At 58.4% G+C, this 20,608-nt stretch overlaps 7 protein-coding genes across 7 annotated transcripts; 5 read left to right on the forward strand and 2 right to left on the reverse strand.

The window, feature by feature from the left end:
• Window positions 1-1,487: 1,487 nt before the first annotated feature.
• Window positions 1,488-3,809, forward strand: SPRG_09226 (hypothetical protein; the record flags this gene model as incomplete). Its single annotated transcript, XM_012348769.1, has 16 exons — window positions 1,488-1,508; window positions 1,561-1,656; window positions 1,709-1,804; window positions 1,854-1,952; window positions 2,005-2,103; window positions 2,148-2,246; window positions 2,294-2,392; window positions 2,439-2,537; window positions 2,587-2,685; window positions 2,733-2,831; window positions 2,878-2,976; window positions 3,032-3,130; window positions 3,177-3,275; window positions 3,330-3,428; window positions 3,476-3,574; window positions 3,622-3,809. The coding sequence occupies 16 exons, from the start codon at window positions 1,488-1,490 to the stop codon at window positions 3,757-3,759; spliced, it is 1,539 nt and encodes a 512-aa protein (XP_012204159.1). The 3' UTR covers window positions 3,760-3,809.
• A 305-nt stretch (window positions 3,810-4,114) lies between these two features.
• SPRG_09227 (hypothetical protein) lies at window positions 4,115-6,348 on the forward strand (the record flags this gene model as incomplete). The annotated part of the gene is made up of 14 exons (XM_012348770.1): window positions 4,115-4,144; window positions 4,190-4,285; window positions 4,328-4,423; window positions 4,482-4,580; window positions 4,628-4,726; window positions 4,771-4,869; window positions 4,946-5,044; window positions 5,090-5,188; window positions 5,243-5,347; window positions 5,399-5,497; window positions 5,540-5,818; window positions 5,861-5,959; window positions 6,014-6,112; window positions 6,160-6,348. The coding sequence occupies 14 exons, from the start codon at window positions 4,115-4,117 to the stop codon at window positions 6,346-6,348; spliced, it is 1,587 nt and encodes a 528-aa protein (XP_012204160.1).
• A 1,081-nt stretch (window positions 6,349-7,429) lies between these two features.
• On the forward strand, window positions 7,430-9,718 carry SPRG_09228 (hypothetical protein; the record flags this gene model as incomplete). Its single annotated transcript, XM_012348771.1, has 16 exons — window positions 7,430-7,459; window positions 7,510-7,605; window positions 7,653-7,748; window positions 7,806-7,904; window positions 7,955-8,053; window positions 8,107-8,205; window positions 8,262-8,360; window positions 8,411-8,509; window positions 8,563-8,661; window positions 8,711-8,809; window positions 8,856-8,954; window positions 9,007-9,105; window positions 9,158-9,256; window positions 9,302-9,400; window positions 9,451-9,549; window positions 9,590-9,718. The coding sequence occupies 16 exons, from the start codon at window positions 7,430-7,432 to the stop codon at window positions 9,716-9,718; spliced, it is 1,539 nt and encodes a 512-aa protein (XP_012204161.1).
• Window positions 9,719-10,359: 641 nt separating this feature from the next.
• SPRG_09229 (serine/threonine protein kinase) lies at window positions 10,360-13,221 on the forward strand. Its single transcript, XM_012348772.1, has 16 exons — window positions 10,360-10,465; window positions 10,514-10,609; window positions 10,661-10,756; window positions 10,802-10,900; window positions 10,951-11,049; window positions 11,095-11,193; window positions 11,241-11,339; window positions 11,400-11,498; window positions 11,562-11,660; window positions 11,715-11,813; window positions 11,864-11,962; window positions 12,007-12,105; window positions 12,153-12,251; window positions 12,304-12,375; window positions 12,419-12,585; window positions 12,629-13,221. Exons 1-16 carry the CDS (start codon window positions 10,436-10,438, stop codon window positions 13,215-13,217), a joined length of 2,040 nt encoding a protein of 679 aa, XP_012204162.1. The 5' UTR covers window positions 10,360-10,435; the 3' UTR covers window positions 13,218-13,221.
• Window positions 13,222-13,750: 529 nt separating this feature from the next.
• On the reverse strand, window positions 13,751-16,285 carry SPRG_09230 (TKL protein kinase; the record flags this gene model as incomplete). The annotated part of the gene is made up of 13 exons (XM_012348773.1): window positions 13,751-14,360; window positions 14,409-14,689; window positions 14,732-14,830; window positions 14,922-15,020; window positions 15,109-15,207; window positions 15,261-15,359; window positions 15,406-15,489; window positions 15,541-15,636; window positions 15,681-15,779; window positions 15,826-15,924; window positions 15,974-16,069; window positions 16,113-16,208; window positions 16,256-16,285. 13 exons carry the CDS (start codon window positions 16,283-16,285, stop codon window positions 13,751-13,753), a joined length of 1,887 nt encoding a protein of 628 aa, XP_012204163.1.
• Window positions 16,286-17,373: 1,088 nt separating this feature from the next.
• On the reverse strand, window positions 17,374-17,776 carry SPRG_09231 (hypothetical protein; the record flags this gene model as incomplete). The annotated part of the gene is made up of 3 exons (XM_012348774.1): window positions 17,374-17,416; window positions 17,507-17,591; window positions 17,647-17,776. 3 exons carry the CDS (start codon window positions 17,774-17,776, stop codon window positions 17,374-17,376), a joined length of 258 nt encoding a protein of 85 aa, XP_012204164.1.
• A 466-nt stretch (window positions 17,777-18,242) lies between these two features.
• SPRG_09232 (hypothetical protein) lies at window positions 18,243-19,788 on the forward strand (the record flags this gene model as incomplete). Its single annotated transcript, XM_012348775.1, has 8 exons — window positions 18,243-18,441; window positions 18,487-18,562; window positions 18,612-18,996; window positions 19,041-19,151; window positions 19,200-19,308; window positions 19,360-19,471; window positions 19,516-19,624; window positions 19,666-19,788. The coding sequence occupies 8 exons, from the start codon at window positions 18,243-18,245 to the stop codon at window positions 19,786-19,788; spliced, it is 1,224 nt and encodes a 407-aa protein (XP_012204165.1).
• Window positions 19,789-20,608: the final 820 nt, after the last annotated feature.

Consider the following 20,608-nt stretch of genomic DNA (forward strand, 5'->3'; position numbering starts at 1 on the left):
CTCTTGGGTTTGCAAGTTTCACCGTGACGCAACAGACAAACGTCGACACCCTTCGAGGTCAAGTTATAGTACTCGACAAACACTCTATCTAGTGCCAGTGATCTAGTGCCCTAAGATATCTTAGCTAAGCCCTGCGTCATTGCTGCAGCCAGTCGCCGCCGCAGCAGCCATCGACTACGACAAGTCGTCGCAGCCAGACGTCGTCACAGCCAGTCGTCGTCGCAGCCAGTCGTCGTCGCAGCCAGTCGTCGTCGCAGCCAGTCGTCGTCGTCGAGGCCAGTCGTCGTCGCAGCCAGTCGTCGTCGAGGCCAGTCGCGTGGCCAATCGTCATCGTGACCAGTCGTCGTCACAGCCAGTCGTCGTCGCAGCCAGTCGTCGTCGCAGCCAGTCGTCGTCGAGGCCAGTCGTCGTGGCCAATCGTCGTCGAGGCCAGTCGTCGTCGCAGCCAGTCGTCGTGGCCAATCGTCGTGGCCAATCGTCGTGGCCAGTCGACGGCAAGTCGTCGCAGCCAGTCGTTTGGTACTCAGGCATGGCACGTCGTCATCACCGTATCGGGCTGCTGTGCGCACGACGTGGCAGAATGTGGAATGATAATTTCGTGTCCATCGACCTGTATTCCGGATGCGCTCGGACCTTCAACCGGAACCGGATCCGGTGGGTTTTTCCTTTTGGATTTGCCCAAGGTGCCATGTGCTCGACCACTTCGTACTTCGCCACAGCTGGCGCACATCTGGCGTTTGCTGAGAAATCCCAGTGCCCAATTCTTGTACCCTGCTCGGAATCGCTCCTGGCCATACGTTGCAAGATCGCAGAAGGTACGATTTCTCCGCCACGGACAGGCGGTCTTGAAGCAGATGTGTCGCGAAGCGTTTGGACCCCTCGTTCCGCAGTACAATCTGGCGCAATCCACACGCATTTACCACGCATTTACAGATTCGACGTGAAAAACACACCCATGGCACAGGATCCTCGCCCGCTAGTCGCGCATGGAGGGATACAATACCACGACGACGCCCGCGTAAGCGGTGTCTGCTGGTCCAATGCAAAGGTCACATTCATGCTGGTGGGAAGGACTGCGAGCTGTAGCATTGTCATCTTATTATTGTCGTTCTTAGTGGGCCTCACAAATCACTCTCTACGAGGTAATGTTATCGTTGGATGACCATGTATTGGGACGACGCGTTCTGCGACGCCAGCAACCGATCGCTGTCCGTGGTGGATCGTGTCCATGGTGCGACCCACTCTCGGTGCCGCCGAGCGCGACGGCTTTGTACCTGCTTCTTGCGCCTCGCATCGTGCTCTGTCGAGAACGCGGATGGCCTGGCGTCGACTGCTCTTACGATCGGTCCCATGGCCAGAATGTGAGAATGTGATTCTGGTATGCGATCAACGAGGTGAAAAACAACACTGCAAACTGATTTTCACACGCACCAGATGGTGCCCGAGCTCCCAGAAAAGGCAGCTTATGGCGCATTTGGCAATTGACCATGAACTGGATCGGTCTTGGGGTACACGCCACCGCGCAACTAGAACCGACGGACCTCACAGCAGACGTGCTAGGAGGAGAGCAAGCTTGCGGCCGCGGCCGCCCACGGCGACGCCGACGTGGTCCTCGCTCTGCTTCAAGCCGGTGTGCCGCCGACCGCCAGCAAGCTCGTACGATGTCTCGCCCATCCCGCTCCGCACCTCTTACGCTACGTGACGCTAGGGCTACTCGGCGCTCTTCAACGCTGCTTGGGGCAACAACATCTCGATCGTCGAAGCGCTCCTCGAGGCTGGCGCCGACGCCGACGCCGCGACCTGGGTACGTCGGCCCATCACCAGACCGTCGTCTCTCACGATCAGTGCGCTAGTTTGGCGTCACGCCGCTCCTGGTGGCTGTCGGGAAAGGCCATACGCGCGTTGTCGAGCTTCTCGCAGCTGCCAACGCGGACGTCAACAAGACGGACGTGGTACGCTTCCCTACGATCGTATGGCAGCACCTCATTTAAGATTGTGCGACAGTGGGGCGGATCGGCCATCTTCCGCGCCGCCGAGTGCGGCAACGCCGACATGCTCTCGCTGCTCATCGCTGCCAACGCGCACCTGGATGCACCGGACAAGGTCCATCAACGGCCGTCATAACACTCGCTGACTCTTCGTGGTAGCACGGTCGAACGCCGCTGCTCGTCGCGGTCCTCCACGGAAACACCGACGTCGTCAAGCTCTTGGTCGCCGCCAACGCCGACTGCAATTGCCCCACACGCGTATGTCGATCCTTGTTTCGGAGGCGAGGAGCTCATCCTGGGCGTAGGACGGCCTGTCGCCGCTGATGCTGGCCCTGTCGGCGGGTCAGCTCGCGATGGCGCAGCTCTTGATCGATGCGCGAGCAAACGTCCAGCAGACCAACCTCGTACGATCGTTTTTCCGTCTTTTTAGCATTTTCTGAATTGTTGAAGGTCGGCGACTCGGTGCTCTTTCAAGCCGTGCGCTCGGGCAACACGGCGATGGTCGAGGTCGTGGTCGCTGCGGGGGCCAACGTCAACCACGCCAACCGGGTAGCCATTCCGATGGATATCTTGAAACTGTATTGATACGTTGGACTAGGATGGTATCTCGCCGCTCCTTCTCGCCGCCACGCAAGGCTACTCGGCCATTGTCCGCGTCTTGCTGGCAGCCAACGCCCACGTGCACAGCTGCGACCAGGTACTATCCACTGTTTTGAAACAGAATATGTCTCAAACGAGATGTAGCATGGCACGTCTCCTCTGTTGGCGGCGGCCCACTTTGGCCACGAAGACGTCGTGCAGCAGCTCCTGGACGCATCGGCGAGCTCGTATCTGAGCAACAAGGTAATAGCTTCTGCGACGCTAGCGCCACTCATGTCAACGGACATAGCTTGGCGAGTCGCCCGTCTACCTCGCTGCCATGCACGGCCGCACTCGCATCGTCACGTTGTTATTGCAGTCGCAAGTCGACGTCAACCAAACAACCAACGTACGTCGCCTACCTCTGGTGTGGACAGAGGTACGATCTCATGTTCCTATTGTAGCTGGGCTACACGGCACTGCTGCAGGCAGCCGACAAGGGCTACATCGAGATCGTGCAGCAGCTTTTGGCCCACGGCGCCGACCCAAATCTGTGCACACCGGTGCGCCCATGGACTGTACAATGATCGGCGCTCATTCATGTGCTAGCTCGGCGACTCGGCCCTCCTCGCCGCCACCGAAAAGGGCAACGCGGGTATCGTCCAGAGCCTCTTGCTTGCCGGCGCAGCCGTGAACCAGTGCAATCACGTACTGTATTTCTACTGTGGAATGGAATCCAAGCTCAGTATTTCCAACATGTAGTTTGGCTCGGCGCTAACGTATGCTTGCTTCTTGGCCACGCAGATGTCGCCCACTGCCTCGTCGCGGCCGGCGCCGATGTCAACCTCTGCGATGCTGTGCGTTACCACCCGAGCCGCCTGCAAAAATGACTGATGTTGTGCATGTAGCTTGGTAATCGCCCAATCGTCAAGGCCGTCCAGATGGGCCACGTCGATGTGCTGCTCATCCTCTTGAACGCGGGTGCCGTTATCGACGACGCACTCCTGGTACACTGCCACATATATTGGCGAAGAAGGCTCATGGAGTATGGTAGGAAACGCTGGTGCGTGTGGCCAAAGCCAGAGGACACAGTCGCGTGCTGCACATTCTGGCGCCCGAGGCTATCGAGGTTGTCGTCAAGAGCTGTGACGAGACGACGCCGCTGGTCGAGTCGGCGGCCGCCATCGCCTAGTGCGCCTTTGTATTAATTATAAACAGGATCAATCCTGTGTTGGTATGGTCTATTGCTACTATATAGTTCTTGAACTATTGCACCGGTAACGTGCGAGTATTCAGTTGGCAATCCGACGACACAAAGTCTGCTGTACGACAAGCACCACTGCCACGTGGGAAACTATCAAAACACACGCACACTCGAACACGCGTGCTGCGATTCCTACGCGTGAAATTCACGCCACGCTTCACCTATACCACGTGTGAAACATAAAACACACGCATACGTTACCCGGTACGATTGCAATTTTCACATGTGGTCTACACCCTTTCCAGCGTGTGAAATGGTTGTGTAGCAATTCAGCAAAAGCAATATGGCGGTCGCCGACTGGGTTGGCCTTGGCGTACGTCGCTGTCGCCTCGTCGAAGTCGCTCACGCGTGGCAATAGGACGAAGCCAAGCTCGTCGAAGCGGTAGCGTGCGGCGGTGTCAGCACGGTCGCCCTGCTGCTTGAGAAAGGCGTGAGCCCCGATGCGTCCAAGCAGGTGCGTTCCAACGACGCACTGCTACGACGTCGCGCATGGTAGGGCTATCCGGCCTTGTACGTCGCCTTGAAGCGCAAGCAAGCGGCCATCGTCGAGATGCTCTTAACTGCGGGCGCCACCGTCGACAAGGCAGCGTGGGTACAACCTCCTCTCTTCCTTCCCAGCACTAGCGCCAACACGACTGCGCTGCTACTAGTATGGCATCACGCCGCTGTTGCTATGTGTGCGCCAGCGCAACACCAAGATGGTCGAGCGGTTGGTGGCTGCTGGCGCCAATGCCAACAAGCAAGATACGGTATCGCAGCAGCGACGAGTGGATCCCGATTTGAACTCGACGCGTAGTGGGGCACGACGCCGCTGGCACTCGCCGTCGAGGTCAAGGACCTCTTCATTGCGCGTGCATTGCTGGCCGCGGGGACCAACCCCAATGCTTGCGACTCGGTATCGACCTCTCTTGTCCAGAGTCGCTCAGAACAAAAATGTAGCGAGGTCGCAGCGCGGTGTGGCTAGCGGCCAACGCCGGCCTGGACTCGGTGCTGCGCCAGCTACTGGCCGCTGGCGGCGACTTGCATCTTGCCACCAAGGTACAATCGTCTCTCGGGAATAAATTATTCCCTTGGTCGGGTATCGCTGCTCATGGGCTGTTTGTTGTATGTCTAGCTTGGAACGTCACCGCTCATGGCGGCCGTGTCAGCCAAGCACTTAAACACCGCTAGCGTTCTCATGAAAGCGGATGTCAATGTCAATCAGCAGGATGCGGTGCGATCTCAATGCGAAGCTCAATCTCAATGCTAAAGTGTGTAGGTGGGACGCACAGCGCTTTTCATGGCCGTGCTGGCGGATCACCTTGTGATCGTTTCGGCGCTTGTCTCGGCCCGCGCCGACGTCAACATGGCCGACAAGGTAGTCGTTCACTTGCGCAGCATGCAGAGTTTAGGTAGCGTAATACCGGCGTAGGAGGGGTTCACACCGTTGCATGTGGCTACCACGGTCAAGCAGTGTTATTCGGTCGCAAAAGTGCTGCTCGCAGCGGGTGCTAACATCAACCTCACGACGAATACGGTGCATCGATCTCAATATTCTCGTGCCCATCGGAATCGAACCCTCGACTAGGTGGGCGAGTCGGCGCTTCTGATGGCAGCCAAAGACAACCAAACAGCGCTCGTCCAGCTCTTCGTCGACGCCAACGCCGACCTCGACAGCAAGGACAAGGTATCGAAACGTGGGCTTTTAGAGGCGCTCACGCCGTCGTAGCTGCAAGTGTTTCCACTCTTTGCCGCGACCAAGCACCGCAACACTGCGATGGTCGAGCTGCTTTTGGCCAAAGGGGCCAACCCGAACCAAACGATGACGGTACATACCATCAACGGTTTTTATCCCCTTGATACTATTCTGCACTCGTACATCATTGCGACTATATCCGTTATTGACGAGAACGGCGTGTCGCCGTTGTACTGTGCAGCGTACCACGGCTACAGCGATGTTGTGCGGCAGCTCACGGCAGGCGGCGCGAATCCCAACCTGGCGACCGCCGTACGATTCTATCAAGTTGATATTTTCATAGAATGCGTGTAGGCACACGATACGCCGCTGTTGGCGGCAGCGCGGCACGGGCACGCGCTCACGGTGGACTATCTACTGCAAGCCAAAGCCGCTGTCAACTGTACCAACGCGGTAACAGATTGTCACTCATACGATGGACGTCAGTGGAACTTCGGGATTGACTAGGGCGGGATGTCACCCTTGATGTTTGCAGCCCAAGGCGGTCATACCGACATTGTCGCGCTGCTGCTCTCGGCCAATGCGGCCGTCTACAAGCACGACGTTGTATGCTCCTTGTACAGTGTGCTTGCTCGTGCTGATTTGCTCCGTAGTACGCCGAGTCGGCGCTCTTGAAGGCGACACGCAAGGGCCACGCCGAGGTTGCCGGCCTCTTGGCGGCCGCCGAAGCCGGTCGCGTCGTTGTCGTGACGGTACCGACTATCAAGCATTTGTGTCATCAAATTCTCAAGCGCAGTGTAGAGCGCTGCCGATCCAGAAACGGCAGACTTCGAGCCGAGTAAAATGTTGCATCTCCAATGCCGCCTGCTGCATTGGATGACGCACGTGACGATTACTTTAACAAATCGCTACTAAAAGTGGAGAGTTCTGTACCTTGTCTTGAAGACAGATTTTCAGCGCGGCACCCATGGGCGCGGGTTTATAGGTCGCTCAAAGATGCCAGTTGATGGCAGCAGTGCTGCCAACACGCAGGCGCCGTCGCAGAACAGTTGATATTTCGGGTATTACCTGGTGTAGCTCCTCACTCGCATCACCTCGTGCACAGCGTGCGTATTCATTTGGCATTAGAGACTTACAAATTCTTTGGGCCAACTCGCAAACTCCGTCGTCTGTGGAGGCACGGCAGCGAGGACCGGAATTTTGAGCGTCAGCGCGATCTTGCAGCTCCTCCTTCTTCCAAGGTTGCCGGTATCGTAGATCGACACGGACCAGTCGTTATGAAGGGGCAAGGTACGGCGACTGGGTACTCGGAGAATTCGAGCTCCTTCCATGGTTTTGGCTTGCGCTCGCTTCGTAGCACAACGCGCAACAGCACAGCGTCTCGACACTCGACACTGTCCGCAGCTTCCGTCCGCTGGCACCTCGCCACTCTACAGTACTGGTACGTACAGTACTCTCTGGGCCTCCACAGCTCTCGCCGGCAGCATACAAGACGATCGCGATCAGACGCGAGGTTGCCTTTCTCAAGAATCTAAAGTGCAACGTGGGGCCACGAGGAAATTTCAAGAGCATCTCACCGGCCCCGTTCTTGGCACATACTGTGCGTGCTACCAACTCTGCGACCCACAAGCCAGCGTCGGCGCGCCAGCGTGACTCGCACCGGGGAGTGTGGGTGGCTGCTACAAATTAATAAAAATAATGAAAAATAATTACCAGACGCGCCATCGACGCCATCGACGCCATCGACGCAGGAAGGAAGATGCACGGCGGACCAGGCGTGCAGGCGTGCGGGATTCGTACAAGTGCTGCCGGTTGTGCAGTGGACTGATCGCAGTCCGGACTTTAACGCGTTTGCGTTAAATGTGTTTATCATCAAACCATCACTCTGCATGTCCCAAACACCCATTTGTGAATTTGCGTGGCATGGCGATTGCCGACCTCTTTGGCCTCGGGGTACGTCTAGCTCACCGAAATGCACGGGTGCAACATAGCGCTGTGCGTAGAACGAGAGCAAGCTCGCCAAAGCGGCTGGCCACGGCGATGCCGCCACGGTCTCTGCGCTGCTCAAGCAAGGCGTGAGTCCCAACGCCACCAAGCTCGTACGTCGTCGCGACGCTTGCGATCTTGTAGCATCGATCGTCGCTAGGGCTACCCCGCGCTTTTCAACGCCGCGTGGGGCAACAGCATCGCGATCGTGGAGATGCTCATCGAGGCCGGCGCCAACGTCAACCAGCGCGCCTGGGTACAATACTTGCACGCTGCACGCGCCGTCGCCTGAGTTGCGCTTGCTGCTATGTAGTTTGGCACGACGCCACTTCTCGTCGCGACGGGCAAAGGCCACGCACGCATCGTCCACATTCTTATTGCAGCCAACGCCTTTCTCAACAAGCGCGACAAGGTGCGATACCATGACGGTGGTTTTGGCGTAAAAATACATGCCACTCTTAGTGGGGCGGCACAGCACTCTTCCTCGCGGCCGAGCGTGGCAGCCTTGAGTTGACGTCGCTGCTCATTGCTGCCAATGCCAACCTCAACAAAGCCGACCACGTAGATTTGATTTGGACGCAAGTGGGAGCCCGATGACATCTCTTTTCTCGTAGTATGGCCGGTCACCGACGTTGATCGCGGCGCAGCATGGACACGCAGACGTCGTCGACGCCCTCGTCAACGCCCACGCCGACTACGACAAGCCCAATCATGTACGCGCAGTACTATCAAGTTGATTCATGGATCGACCGACATGGATTTCTTGTAGCACGGCGAGTCGCCACTCATGGTGGCCGCCCTGGCCAACCACATCGACACGCTGGTGCTCTTGCTCAACGCGGGCGCGGACGTCAACCAATGCAACCGGGTACGCACGACAATATTGTCCATTGAACTCGGTACCATTTTTGCAACTAGCACGGCGAGTCGATTCTGCTGCAAGCGGCGGGGAGAGGCCACGTCGTGGTCGTCGACCTCCTGCTGCGCGTCGGTGCCGCCATCGACACGCGCAGTCTCGTACGTTGTCTGGTTGCTTGGATTTCTGTGACGACGGCGCGTCATGTGATTAGAACGGCAGCTCAGCGCTCTTGGTGGCGATCGCGGAGGGGCATGTCGACGTCGTCCACCTCCTCGTGGACGCCGGAGCCGACGTCAACCAGTGCGACCAGGTTGGCTGTACCCACGCTTCCGACGTGAGGTTTTAAACCACGAGGCTAGAACGGCATGTCGCCGCTGCTGCTGGCCACGTACCATGGGCAGCTCGAGGTCGCCCTCGCCCTCATCAACGCCAGTGCCGACCCGCACATGACCAACAACGTACCACGCTCGCTTTGCGGCTCCGACTCATTTGTACATCCAATAGTTGGGCTCGTTTCCGCTGCTGGCCGCCGTTTCCCAGGGCCACCAAGGGCTTGTGGACCTCTTCATACATTCGTCCGTCAACGTCAACCAAGCCACAACAGTATGCTCTGTCGTTTCAGCTCTCGAGGCTCACGAGACATACTATCATGTAGGCAGGACACACCCCGCTTATGCGCGCTGCTGACCTTGGCCACCTCTCGATCGTGCAACTGCTCATTGCCGCCAACGCCGACACCAACTTGGAGAGCCTTGTAGTAGCTCAACGGAGACGACAGCAAGGACTGACGCCCTCGTGCCTCGTAGACGGGCGACACGGCGCTCATTTTTGCGGCATTTCGAGGCCAATTTGAAATGGCCCAACACCTCGTGGCGGCCCAAGCCAACATCAACCACTGCAACAAGGTGGCTCGAACCGGCGACGAGCTGCCTTATCTCACATACAACTAGGCGGGTGTGTCGGCCGTGAGCCTCGCGGCCGCCGGTGGCCACGTCAACATCGTCCACTTGCTCATCGCAGCGAACGCTGATATCAACAAGTGCGACTGCGTACGTTGCCCCATATCCGAGGCTGGTTCATTGACAGAAGCTGCTTGCAGAGGGGCGAGACACCGATCTTCAAGGCCGCAAGGAATGGCCACGCGCAGGTGGTGGAGCTGCTGCTTCTGGCTGGTGCCCAGATCCACCAGCCGGACGAGGTACTATGCAAGGTGCCACGAGGGTACTAACACGGGGTAGGTGAATCCGCTGGCCGTGGCGCGGCGACGGGGCCACCGTCACATTGAACAGCTACTGGAAGTGACGCCGATGGCAATTCCTCTCGTGTCGATCTCAGTGCCGACCGAGTCGACGCCGCTTGCCGTCTAACGACGCTGTATGTTAATTTAAGCGTGTGGTGTTTAAACGACTGCGTTAAACGACCGCAGACGGGATGAGTTGTTGTTGCTCATGGGTTGGGGAAATTGCGCTTCGGCGCAATCTGGTTCGTTGATAGCGGTCGACGAGCCAAAGCGCACCCAGCGAGGGCAGACAGCCAACTGAATCATGGTCCTGACTCTATGCTGCTAAGGTAAGCTAGCTATTCGATAGACCCCTGAGCACCAAGGCATTCGCTGTGCACCATCGCTTGGCTCTGGACGAGGCAGCAGACTGGACCGTAGACAGTCGGTGATTTTTTATTTGTCTGATTTTCTCGAAATATCTTCTCACTCGACTTGATTGGCCGAAACAGACCAATCAAGTACACACTCCATTTGGTCTAGCCAATCAACAGGCGGTGCTTCAAAAAAGTCTCCGCTGAATTGACGCGGCCGTGTCTTTGGGTCGGGTGTCAAGGACAAGAGGCTACGATCTGGTTCCACCGCCGCCATCGTGCCACTAGGTACTAGTACCGATGCCGGTATTGAAGAATCTGATGACGTAATACGTGCGACTGGGCAGTACTCCACGGCGTCCCACGACTGATCTAAGTGCCAGCGCTGTCGATGGTGTGGGTCCTCCCTCGCGCGCCGCGTCACTTGCACCCATGAGAAAGTGCAGTTGCACTTGTACGCGGGTCATTTTCAATCATTTTCTGCCACCAAAATGGGCGTGCGCGACTGGTTTGGCCTCGGGGTGCGCGCTACCGCACCGACCGACCGACTCATGTCCCTGGTCATGTAGGACGAGAGCAAGCTCGCTCGAGCGGCTGGCGCCGGCGACCTCTCGCTCGTGACGTCGCTCCTTGGGGCGGGTGTGAACGCGAATGGCATTTGCCTGGTAGCACTGGCACGCGTCATCCTATGCAGCGCTAAGCGTCGGACGGGCTAGGGCGTACCAGCGCTGTACAAGGCGGTCGTCGCCAATCACGCAGCCATCGCGCGGCTCCTCGTTGAAGCAGGCGCCAACCCCGACTTGCCGACGTGGGTACGTGCTGCCGTCGCACTCGCGTCTACACGACCACGTGCGTAGACCAAAGCGATCCCTTTGGTTGCGGCTGTGGTCCGTGGCCACACGAGTTGCGCTGCGCTTCTCATCGAAGCTGGCGCAAGCCTCGATGTGCTCGATCGGGTAGCTCAATCCACAGCGCCCGGCTCGTTTGGACGCGTGTCATTTTGTAGCGCGGCGACTCGCCTCTGTACATTGCTGCCGACGGCGGCTACGCCGACATTGTGCGACTCCTCATCGCGGGACACGCCAACGTCAACCTTTGCAACGCGGTAGCCAGCGATCCATTTGGTTGATTCGCTGACCTGGAAGCGCAGACGGGGCAGTCCCCTCTGTTTACCGTGGCCTTGCACGGCTACTCGGCGATCGTTCAAGATCTACTGGCGGCCGACGCCAACTACGACTGCGCCAATCAGGTTCCGCACCATTCCGTATGGTTGTATTAACGTGTAGTACGATATAGCTAGGGCAGACACCGCTGCTGGCGGCAGCGATGACCGGCCGAAATGAGATTGTTGCGCTGTTGGTATCGACTGGCGCCCAGATCGACCACTGCAACCACGTACTGCGCTGATCGTCAAAGGGATCATCGCGCTGAACGTGTTGCGGGCCGTGAACGTAGTTTGGACACTCGGCCGTGTTTCTGGCTGTCTACAAGGGCCATGTCGATGTTGTCGCCCAGCTTGTGGCCGCCCGGGCCAACGTCAATCTCTCCAACGACGTACGTCGTCCTGTGTTGTGTAGACCAGAAACGTCGGGCCTTCATGTTTTTGGAATTCTCTAGGAAGGGTGCACGCCGCTCTTCATTGCCGCCAAGCGAGGGCTTCGCGACACCGTCAAGCTGCTGCTGGACGCGGGGGCGAGCGCCCACCTCAGTGATAAGGTGCCCGGGATCGTGCTGCGAACGTTCTTTTGGCGCCAACAGCCAGCTGCGTAGAGTCAAAACACACCGCTGCTCATGGCGGCCAACGGCGGGTATACGGATATCGTCTCGCTCTTGGTCGTGGCCAAAGCCGACGTCAACCAGCCCAATCAGGTCCAGCTCGAATTCGCCTAGGGCTAGGGTTTTCTGATTTCCAAACGCAGAACAAAGATACCCCGCTGATTTGGGCCGCGGACCGGGGCCACGCTCCCGTCGTGCAGTGCCTATTGGCTGCCAAGGCGAATGCCAACCATTGCAACACGGTTCGTCCTCGAGTAATGAGCCGATTGACGTAGGCAGTCCGTAGGCAGGTCGGTCGGCGCTGCTGGTCGCTGCGCGGGGGGGGCATGCCCCCGTGGTGGAGCTGCTTCTCGTCGTGACAGCCGACATCAACAAGGCCGATATCGTGCGCCAGATATCCATGATTCGGTCTCTACACCCAACTACATCTAGAACGGAGAAACCGCCATTTACACTGCCGCCAGACGCGGCCATCTTGCCGTTGTCAAGTTGCTCGTGGCAGCGGGCGCCAATACCCACCTTCCCGACAAGGTATCACTCGTTGCTTTCCTAGCCCGTGTACTAAAATCTATTCCAAATGCAGGTAAATCCGCTGACAATTGCGCGTCAGAACGGCCACCACGCGACGGTTCGCGTTCTTCTCGCGGCTCAAAAAGTATGTTTTAAATCCAAATGCAAGCGCTTACGCAAGCGTTTAGGCGCAACTGAGTGCGCTCAAACCACCCGTGCTGTGCTTGGTCAAGCTCGGTCGCGGCCGCCACGGCGACGTTTTTAAAAGCTCGCACCTCGGGCACACGGTCGCGATCAAGACCATTTACCCGACCAACGACGCGACCTTTCTCAGCACGCTGAACCGAGCGCAGCAGTACAAACTTAGTCTCTTGACAGAGTATAACTGGGCGGTGTAGGCTCGACTGCCCGCAGCTCGCGCGGTACCATGGCATCGTCCACTCGGCCAACGGCACCCATCGCATCGCGATCGAGTACGTGGATGGCGGCAGCGTGCGCGACCACCTCGCCAAGCTCCAACGCGGCGAGCGCACTCCGATCTCGACACCCGCCGTGGCGATGGCCGCTGCACGAGGACTTGTTGCCTTGCACGCTGCCGGTCTCGTGCACGGTCGCCTCACATCTTCCAACATCTTTCTCTCGATGACGTCGGTGGCCAAGCTCACCGACTACAGCTTGGACGACGCGTCTTCGTGGACGCGGTCATCGGCGCCCGAGGTCCTCGCAGGCTATAGCCCGACGTCGGCGGCGGATATCTACGCCTTCGGGCTTTTCTTGGTGGAGATCGAGACGCGTCAGGTGCCGTATCCAGAAATGCACGAGATCGACGTCCTGGCGGGCGTCAAGCAAGGCACATTGCAGCCAGAATGCACTGCGTCGGTCGCCCCGTGGTACCGCAATCTCGTGCTAGCGTGTGTGCAAGCAGACCCTGTACGCCGCCCGACCGCCGCCGACGTCCTCCGGTGTCTTGAATCCAATGATAAGTAGTCAACTGTTTGGTAAATGATTGGTCTGTCCTTGAAGAAGAAGCGTTGTGGCCCTTGAGTCAAATGAGGTATGTACTGCGGGGCGACTCGAAGTCTGTGCACACACACAAAAGGGACACAGTGCTTCGTGAGTCGTTTGCTTGAGCGTTCGAACTGAAGTGTTCTCGACCAGAGTTGACGCAAGCGAAAGGCAAACAAAGGCAAGCAAAAGGAGTATGCACGAAGATGTTTCCTGACTAGAACCTCGACTACCGCAGCCTCTGAACCTTCCAACCTTCTGGCCCATCTAAAGTGTAGTAGCCCAACAAGACGAGAACGTTACTGGTCAGTCAATGAGCTGTCGAATGACACGCTTTCTCCAAGATCAGGCTTATCAGCCGGTGACCATCCAAACCGGTGACCTACCTGGTTAAATGAAGGAGTTGAATCTGGATTGTGTTTGGCCATGAGCTGCCTCCGATATCCCCACTCCAGAGCCCGAGGAGCCACAACGGTGTGGAAGCCATGACGTGCGACACGATGTTATTCGAGTAGCTACGTCTGCTGCGCCTCGAGGATCGCGCAAATGTTCTGGATCGACGGGCGCGCCGACGGGTCTTGTTGCAAGCAGGCCTCGACGAGTTCTCGGAACCACGGGTCGCAGCGCGGGCTCAGCTCAGGGCGCAGCCAGCCGTTCTTGATCGCGACCATGACCTCCCAGAGGTCCATCGTCAGCGTCGCGTACGGTGCCGCGCGCGTCTCGAGCTCGACGAGGACGATGCCGAGGGCGTAGACGTCAGCGGGCGGCGACGCCTCGTGGCCCAAGAGGACCTCCGGTGACGTCCAGCACAGCGTGTTCTCGACCGGGTTGGTCACGTGCAGCTGCTGCGGGAGACCGTAGCCCGCGAGCTTGGCGACGCACAGAGACGTCAGCAAGACGTTGGTGCTCTTCAAGGCGCCGTGCACGATGTCCCGTTCATGGAGGTATCGCAGTCCGTGGGCCATCGACGTTGCAATCGGCAGCAAGCTCGCAAACGTCGCGCTCTTGTGCGTGTCGAGGTAGTGGCGCAGATGGCCGCCGTCGACGTACTCCATCACGAGCAGCGGTGGCTCCAGTGGCGGCAGCTGGAGGTGGCGCAACCGCACGAGGTTGACGCAGTCGAGTCTACGGCCCATCGTCATTCTATGTCCGAGTCTGTAGAGCGTTGCCTACTTGGTCAAGGCAGCGACAGCCGCGGCCAAGGACGAGGTCGACTCGCCGTGATGCACAAAAACCGACTTGACCGCGACGGGGTCGCCGCGAAAGGTGCTGCGGTAGACAAAGCCTTGGTGGCCGCGGCCAAGGATCTGGAGCCGCGGCAGCTCGTTGGCCTGCGCGTGCGATGAAACCTCTCCGATGCAAGAGACTAGAAGGAGGACCATGGCCGTCGCCTCGGAAAGCATTTGGAGAATGTCGTCGTGCCCGTGGTTGCGCGCAACCGTGAACGGATCAAACTAGATGAGCCTGTCAAGCAGAGGAATCCAGAAGCAACGTACGAGGCGCGAAGGCGAGAGAGAGGCGCCGGCGAGAAGCAGCTGTCGCACAATCTCGCCGTGGCCCTTGGCGATGGCCACCACGAGCGCCGACACGCCGTTCTACCTTGGACGTCGCGAGTCGCTCTGTTCAAGTTCCTACCTAGCGAGGCATGGTTGTTTTCAGTGCCGATGGCAAGAGAGAGGGTCGTACCTTGTTGTGCTTGTTGAGGTCCGGCTTGGCCGATAGCAGGCGTGTGACGACTGGGACATGACCCCCCCGGGCAGCGACAAAGAGCGACGACTCGCCAAACTAGTTGCACGTCGCGTTCTAGCTCCAAAATCGCATGCAAACCTAATGGTAGAATTGGATGGAATGTGCGCTGTTGTCGGTGGTATACCTTGTCGAGCTGGTTGACGCTGGCGCCGGCGTCCAATAAGAAGGCCAGAACTGAGAGGCGCCCATACTCGGCGGCCAAGAGCAGCGCGGTCTTCCCTTTCTAGTCACCGTCGAGATTGCGACATCGGCTAATCTCCTAAGCAATTAGACTACCGCGTCGGTCGAGTCGATAGGGACGCCAAACGAGAGCAAGCGGCGCACGATCGTTTCATGGCCGGTGGCGGCGGCGGCCAACAAGGCTTCCGCATCGTCCTGCACCAACATGTACAAAGACAATTGCAATAGTACAATAGAGTACCTGCGTCGAAAGCGCATGCGTCGCCAGGAAGCACTCGATGACGGCGGCGCGTCCGTTGGTGGCCGCAATGACCATGGCGTCCTTCTAGCCACATGCAGCGTCAGCGACCAAGGCATCGAGGCTCGTTCGAGATACCAACGACTGCGTCGTCGCTTGAACGCGAGGCAGGAGAAGCGCAACGATATCGTCGTATCCTCGCTCGGCAGCCACGTACAGCGCAGACTGTCCTTTCTGCAATGACGCAGTTGGAGTCACTCGATGCATCATATCTGTACCGGCGGCGTATGGGCGACGTTGGCGCCAGCGCACAGAAGGAGCTCGACGATGGCAGCATCCCCCGCGGCGGTTGCCAGAACCAGCGGCGGCACCCGCGCCTGGAAACAGGGATAGGACGATGAATGACGCACTGCACAGTACTACCTTGTCGCAAGCATCGGGAGCTGCACCAGCGTCGAGGAGAAGCTCTACGATCGCAGCGTGGCAGTTGCGAACGGCGGCGACGAGCGGTGGTCGGCCAAACTAATAACGCAAGCGCTATCGACCGGACGACGAAATGCTGGGATCGTACCCAGGTGCGGGCGTTGGCGTCAGCGCCAGCGTCAAGCAGCAGCGTCACCATGGCGGTGTTCTCGGTTAAAATTGCCAAGTAGAGTGCGTTGCAGCCCTAGCGCACGTCAGCGGCGGCCCGCGGCGATGTAGCAGCAGACCTGGCGGACGCTGTTGGGGCTCACGCCGTGGTCGAGGAGCCGCTTGACGTAGCTCTTGTCGCCGGCAAAGGACGCGCGCGCGAGGTCGCTCTCAGCCTATAACGATATAGTACAGTCGCGCAGGGCGGAGGAAGGTAGCGTACACCAAGGCCAATCCAGTCCAAGACGCCCATCATCGACAGAAGATTGCCACACTGGCAGCCGGCTGCCTTTGTGTCGCGCCAAGTACGATTCCGCACTTTACCGGGACTATTGGGTGTCGTTTGATCGCAAGTCCAACCCAAGAGCTCCCGGCAAGCTACCTGCGACGACAACCAGCGCTTACTCAACACGAAGCTCTGCGAAGCATGCTACTACACGACGTGTCGAGGGCGACACTAGCATTAAATGGCGCGCTCACCCTCGTACATGCAATGCGGAGGACCTTGGAGTCAACGTAGCCAATGCAGTCCTCGCAGCACGAGCTTTGATCAAACTCCGTGAAGAGAGTCTCAATGCATTTTAAAGGGGTATTGAACGCTACTCTCTGGCTTGCGCACCGCCGTCGACAGTCCAGCGTTGTAGCACGAGATACATTTGTGTTGACGCCGGACAACAAGGCAATTGGTGATTCGAGCGTCAAGGTGTCGTCGACTTGCCACCGCCTGTGGCAAGCAGCGTTGAGGATTGTGACAGCGAAGCCAACACCGTAGCGTCGTCAGGTATCCTCGCCACCGAGAGCCCCGGTGTTGAGAGTCCAACCCTTGCGGCATCGTAGCCCTGTCGTCAAGCGTCACTGCCAGCTACGACGTTCAGCACAAAGCAAGGGGCATAGGTGAGGCAAACGTACTTGGTCGGCGGCGCGTCGCAATCAGCATACGCGTATATGAGTCGGACGGGAAGGGCGCCGCCTTAAAGTGCGAGGGATAGGACGTCCCAAACTGTTGTGCGCTCGCGACGTGGGCTCGTGTGCGCGGCAGACGATACAGACCACGACGCGCAAGAGAATGGTCAAGGTGCCTGGTCGAGCAAGGCGCGCTGGTCCACATCATAGATGCGGCGTCTAGCGTCTCGAGCAGCAGAGAGCTTGGTGGTATGCTGCCGGATGCACGTCGGTACCACTGGATGGCGCGAAGAAACGCTGCGACCTGACGGTACCGACGCGGCCGAAAACCTTTTCAACGTTGAGAAGCACAGCACACCGTCGGGCAGATCGAGTCGAGCGGCCGTCCAATCGCTGCATTTGGCTCATAAATGAAATCGGTTGGACCTGAAAGTCCGGTCACGGTTGAAGCCGGTCGCCTGTCTCGTGCAAGAGAATCGTGCTACCGAACGCACCGTCGCCTCAGTGGTCAGACACTGGCTGACGACGTGCTTGAGAGCTGGCGCTTACTTGGACGGCGCGCGTGATAGACTCCGTGCGGCAGCCCATCCATGTGTGTAGGAGCGCGGAGCTCGTGATCGACTCGTGGCTCTGGCTCTTGGACGAGCCCATGCGCGCTGACCTGGTGATCACCTTTATCGTGTTGCGACTCTACAAGCAAGTTGGCGAAACCGAGCGGGTTGCCATGACACGGCTCGAGGAAGGCTGCGAAGTGGTCGGCACCAACAAGAACGCAATCCTCGGGGTCGACGACGACGACGACGCGATGGCCATCTTCCCCAAACTTCTTGAGCACCTTCATGCGCTCGCGCTTGGCCTTTCAGGCCGCAATCGTGTCCCGCGGCCGAAAGACGATCGGTGCGGGGTCTTGGTCGCCGCCTGGAGCAGATGCCTCATGCACATTTCGTTGCTCATGGCTGGCAGGTCGTTGTCCATGCCGGCGTGCTGTGGCGGCTCGAGCGCGGTAGTAGCTGGGAGCAGGCGGAGGTTGCCACGTCTGTCGGCGCAGACGGCGTCGTGAAGCATGACAATGGCTTGGCGGCAAAGCGGGTAGTGAGCCACCAGCGACCAGAAACCTCGCAAAAAAATGACTAGGCTGTCTCGGTTTCATGTCATCCGGATAAAAAGGCGGCTTAGGGGGCGTGCAGCTAGCCAACATCGAGTCTCTGAGGTTATTCTCTATCTATCGATAGATATGTATATGCAATGGATAGAGGTATGCGTTCCAAGAGACTTTTTCCGGACCCCATATTTGGATATTCGACACGATGGGCGCCGACGACAAGACGACCAAGACCGCTGCGCAGGTCTCGGAGGACCTCGAGCAGGACATCAGCACGCTGCCCAAGATGGAGATTGCCCATCTGCACTACCTTCTGCAGGCGTCGGCCTCGGCGCATGCGGCGGTCTCGGCGGACGAGGTCTCGGCGGCCAAGGCCAAGCTTCTCGAGCACATCCAAGCTGACAGTACGTTTCCCATAGCCTGCGCGCAGAAAATCATGTCGGTCGTAGACATGAGCCCGTACTATGAGCAGCTCTGCGCCGAGTTCCAGTGGCCCGTCGATGCGGCGCTTCTCGCGACCATGAAGTACATTGCTCGAGCCTCCTGGACATGGCTCATCATGCGCCGCTTCTAGGAAGGCCAACGAGGACGAGCTGAAGGCGCTCGACGTGCAATTGGAAGATGCGATCGCAAACCTCGGCGACATTGAGGTCCTCGAGACGCACCTCGCGCGCGCGCGCGTCTTTTCCAAGATCGGCGACAAGGCCAACGTGCTGGAAGCCTTCAAGACGGCGCTCACCAAGCCGACGTCCATCAACCAAAAGATCATCATCGAGCTCCACATCATTCGCATCGGCCTCTTCTTCTCGGACCTCGAGCTGGTCGAAGCGCACATCAAGAAGGCGACCGCGCTCATCGACGAAGGCGGCGACTGGGACCGCCGCAACCGCCTCAAGGTCTACGAAGGCTGCTACCTCCTCATGGCCCGCGACTTTAAGAAGGCGTCCAAGCTCTTCCACGTACGAGATGCCATGTGCTCCATGCTTCAATTGCACGCATGTAGGAATCGGTCGCGACGTTTACGAGCACGGAGCTCATGTCGTACCCGACCATGATCTTCTACGCCGTCATCACGTGCGTCTTGAGCATGGACCGCGTCGACCTCAAGAAGAAGGTACGTCCATGCAGGAGACCCTTGTCGTCGTCTCATGCAACATCATAGATTGTCGACTCGTCCGAGGTCTTGGCCGTGATCCTCGACATCCCGCACCTCTCGGACTTTCTCAACGGCCTTTACAACTGCAACTACAAGCAGTTCTTTACGGCCATGGGTGCGAGCCTTCTCCACCGCCACCTCGAAGCATATCGTCTCTGCTGCGTAGTGCAACTCCACCCGTACGTGCACCGCGACAAGTACCTCGCGGCGCACTCGCGCTTCATCTACCGCGAGCTGCGCATCCTCGCGTACACGCAGTTTCTCCAAGCGTACCGAAGGTGCACCGGCGTCTTCCTCGCACCCTCTCACCCGATGCTGCTAGCGTCACGATGCAGTCGATGGCCCAATCGTTTGGCGTTGGCATCCCGTTCTTGGACGCCGAGCTCTCGCGCTTCATTGCCGCTGGCCGCTTGAACGCCAAGATCGACAAGGTAAACGGAGCTGTGGCCCACGACGTTGACAATTCGCTTAGGTCTCGGGCGTCATCGAGACCAACCGCCCAGACGCCAAGAACGCGCAGTACCAGGAGACGATCAAGCAGGGCGACGCGCTCCTCAACCGCATCCAGAAGCTCGCACGTGTCATCAACGTCTAAGTTGGCACGAGGTATCGTGCTAACGAGAGCATATATTCGATCGATGCACATGGCTTTGTATACTACCTCTTTTGTGATGACCGACGCCACGGCAGCCGCAGGTCTCATCAGACGAGCATGCATCACCCATCGACCCGTCCTGCATGTATTCACAGAGAGATCACGGAGATGACCGCATTGAAAATGACGTGGCAGACGGGTGGCTATGCTAGCAACACGCTCGCGTGTGGCATTTATGTCGTCACCGCCAAAGTGTGGTCGTGGATGATCGAGCACTTGCGAGCCCAGGACGGCGACCTCGAAGAAAAGCCAGCGAAAGCCCACGAGACAACAGAATTGAGCGCTGATGAATCACGGACCAAGCACAGCGTCTTGCGTCAGTTGGGAAACTCAATGCCAGACGGCACGTGTCTAGACATGCGGTCCATCGACGTTGGTTGATCTAGCGTCGTAGCGGCCAAGCAGTGTCTCGGCCAAGCAGTGTCGATTGTATTGGGTATTCCGGATACATCGTGATGAAGCCCCAGGCAACAGCCATTGTCCGTGCATGCTGGCGCTTGGGGCTTTCGCCGCCAGCTTCCTCTACGTAGAGCATCGGCTGCTGGATGTATCGCAGCATAAAGTGTCAAGGGCCTTGCTACCATGCCTAGACATATATATCTGTCGTCGATCCACGAACTGCCATATACTATCGGCCGGCAAGCGAGCGTGACGTTGCGTGCAATCGTCTTGTCGATCCAAAATATGGCGAAACCGGGCCGACGGAAGTATCATGTGATGCAAGGTAGGGTCGTCTACGCTTCCATCGTCGCAGTAACTT

The sequence above is a fragment of the Saprolegnia parasitica genome (genome assembly GCF_000151545.1).
Source record: "Saprolegnia parasitica CBS 223.65 unplaced genomic scaffold supercont2.47, whole genome shotgun sequence".
Classification (NCBI taxonomy): domain Eukaryota; phylum Oomycota; class Saprolegniomycetes; order Saprolegniales; family Saprolegniaceae; genus Saprolegnia; species Saprolegnia parasitica.